The sequence below is a fragment of the Anneissia japonica genome, unplaced genomic scaffold (assembly GCF_011630105.1).
Source record: "Anneissia japonica isolate Jap-2015-1 unplaced genomic scaffold, ASM1163010v1 scaffold5350_len443212_cov192, whole genome shotgun sequence".
Lineage (NCBI taxonomy): Eukaryota > Metazoa > Echinodermata > Crinoidea > Comatulida > Comatulidae > Anneissia > Anneissia japonica.
Window position 1 is genome coordinate 105,307 of NW_022717468.1, and position 2,889 is coordinate 108,195.

A 2,889-nucleotide genomic window follows, 5' to 3' on the forward strand; every position below is an offset into this window, starting at 1 on the left:
CCCACTCCTGTCGGGGACTTTGGACCCCCCGTCGGGGAAATCCTGCCTTCGCCACTGGTTACAGACGAATCAGGGTGCATTGCTAGTTGACCTCACGCAATCGGGAAGGCACCCCGATTCGTGTGCAACATAATCGGTGAAGTTGAACCAGGTTCAACCACGGGCCTATTATTAATGTTAATAATAATTAATAATATTAATAATGGTTCAAAAAACAGCTTTAAACCTGGTTTCTATATAATCGCTACACTCTCGCTACTCAGTGTTTTCAGTGCAACCTTTGTATTACGTAGCAGTCCCCAACGCAATCGGGAAGGCTCTCCGCTTTGACTGACCAATCAGCATCACCGAAAGCTGCCCGGCAATAGCGTGTAGCGATTGTATGAAAACCAGGCTTAAGTCAACCAGTCATATCAAGTCGTTTGCAAGTACAGTAATTGCATCACACATTGGAACGCGCGGTTCCATGTCAAACTCAGTGATGCGCTTGGGTATGTTGACTGGCAACTTTGATCGTGTGCCTAAGTGGTGTTGAATGTGTTCTATTTTTAATAGAGCGATGACACCACACCTCACTTACTTGTGTTTTCTTTTGTACTGTTTGCCTCGGGTGGCCTCTGTCAAAACAATTGTATGTGTAACGGACACCTCGTCTGACGTGCCTAAATTAAGTGTTTTTGATGTTTTTGTTTTCCTGTGGGGTTAATTCACGTCATTCATGTTTTTGCAGGTTCTTATATCAGTGATAAAAGTACTCTAGATGCATACGTTGTTTCCCTGTATTGGGCTGTGGCAACTACAACATCAACCGGGTACGTATTTTCACAAACCACTGTTCAGTTTGAGGACCAAACGGATAAGCATGCATTAATTTCAAATACAACAAATACATCGCATGAAGCATTAAGGGACACACCTGATTATAAAGTTTACATTGGGACAGATGTGTTCCATATACAGTAATTAAATACTGTACTAACAGTAATGCGGTACTGCCTTGGAGGGATGTTGGTACTACTTTCTGTAACAACTATTGAGCTAACTTAAGCTCGTGGACTGCAAACATTAGAGAGATTTAGCAACCTTACAAACACGATAACGAATAGGCCTACGTCATTATCATTATCGTCATTCGTGCCTAAAAAACATTCTTGACAATATGTTGTAGGGGCTGAATATGATCTTTGATTCATGCAAAGTGCATGAATCGCTTACGTTGTGACAGATAAGCTACTCTAGGGGAAGAGTTGCCTAAAACAATTATGACGTACCCGTATTCGTTACCGTATCGTTTTCTTAAGATTGTGAAAACTCTGTATTAACATTCCCAAGACTTGTGTTATATTAGAAGTTCAGTATCAGCGGCGATTTTGATATAAGCAAACATCTGATCCCTCATAAAAGGCCTACGTTATTAATCTAACGGAAGTGTTATGAATAGGTTATTCCATAATTATTTGCACGACTTCCTTTTTAATCCTGCAGATGTGCCTCTAACGTAGACCTATATTATGTGTGTTTCGTTGGGAATTCTACATAATCCCCTCGTATTAAAAGTTAATATCAACTTAGGCCTTCGACGTCAAGCGCATATAAATCATTGGAGCTCCAATAAATAGCGATGGTATCTCATAGTACATCACATACCGTACTATTGCACTGCACTAATCCGTAACTACAGTATATAAATATTCTATATAGTATACGAACCCATGGTCTAGTTGTCTATTTCCCTTCCCGTCGACAATCACCTTCGACAATCGTGGCATTTACGATTAATGTGAATACTATTATAACCATTAATATCATATTTTACATTATTACGTGACATGCACATTCTTATCAAAATTGCTGTTTTAAAATTTAATTATCAGTTGCAAATATATTTTTCTAAATTGGAAGAGGCCTCAGTTCGTTTTGAACACGACCTAGGCTATATGTAAGTTAGAAAATTTATCTCTTAAATATTGTATGAATAGCCTACTTTTCACAGCTAATAGGCCTGGATAGAGCCTTAAATACAGGGTGCAAAACAGGGCACGTGCCCTGGACACGAACTAAAGGGGAGAGGGGCGCCAAAATGAGCCTAGTCAAAAATATACAGCGGCTTCTAAATACTGAAGAGTGCTTTAAAACTATTTCCATTATATAGCTAAAATATATAGAAATTATGATGTTAAAGACACAAAAATATAATTATTTTAAACTAAATAATGTTTCATAATAAAATATTTGCCCAAAATAATCATAATAAAGAAAGTAAAGTTCGGTTTTCATTAAATTCGCTACACGATATCGCCGACTCCTTGGCAACGCTGATTTGTCAGTTGAATATGAGGGAGCGTTCCCGATTGCGTAGCCTACCGTCGGGGACAGCTACGCAGTGCAAAGATTGCAGTGAAAACGCTGTAGCGACTGTGTAGCGAATGTATGAAAACTGAGCTTTATACTCCACTAAAAGGCATAGGGGGACACGTCACTCCCACTTTTCAAGGTAGGGGGAATCATGTCGATTGTCACCCCTCCCTTTTCACAAAACCCCACTTTTCAAAGCGAGTGTAAAGAGCAACAACAACGAATGACTGTCGTGAATTTTGTCTGTTCACTTTTGCACTGTTCAAAGTGCGGTGCATATTTCCGGACCAAAGTCGAGTAAAAACGCAATTGTTTGTACATTTCGTATCTCAGTAACCACGCCATCGATTTTATGGGTGCAACGGTTTTCAGAGACTAAATTTATTGTGAAAATGTACTGTACCGGTACGTTGTTAAAATTGGAAGCGTGTAAAGCTATTAGGACAACATTTTTACAAACTCAAAAGTGCACAATTTCTACTCAGGGGTGGCGCCAGCAGGGGGCCGGGATGTCAGGGCCCCCGTCAGGGAGAG

General features: G+C 39.9%; 1 protein-coding gene across 2 annotated transcripts in view; it reads left to right on the top strand.

Annotated features, from left to right (window-relative positions):
* Window positions 1-2,889, top strand: part of LOC117110323 — a 115,472-nt gene that overhangs the window by 6,140 nt on the left and 106,443 nt on the right. For both annotated transcript variants that reach the window (XM_033252992.1, XM_033252994.1), the window contains exon 2: window positions 731-812. In XM_033252992.1, coding sequence (XP_033108883.1) covers window positions 731-812 — 82 coding nt within the window. The remainder of the gene's footprint in view (window positions 1-730; window positions 813-2,889) is intronic.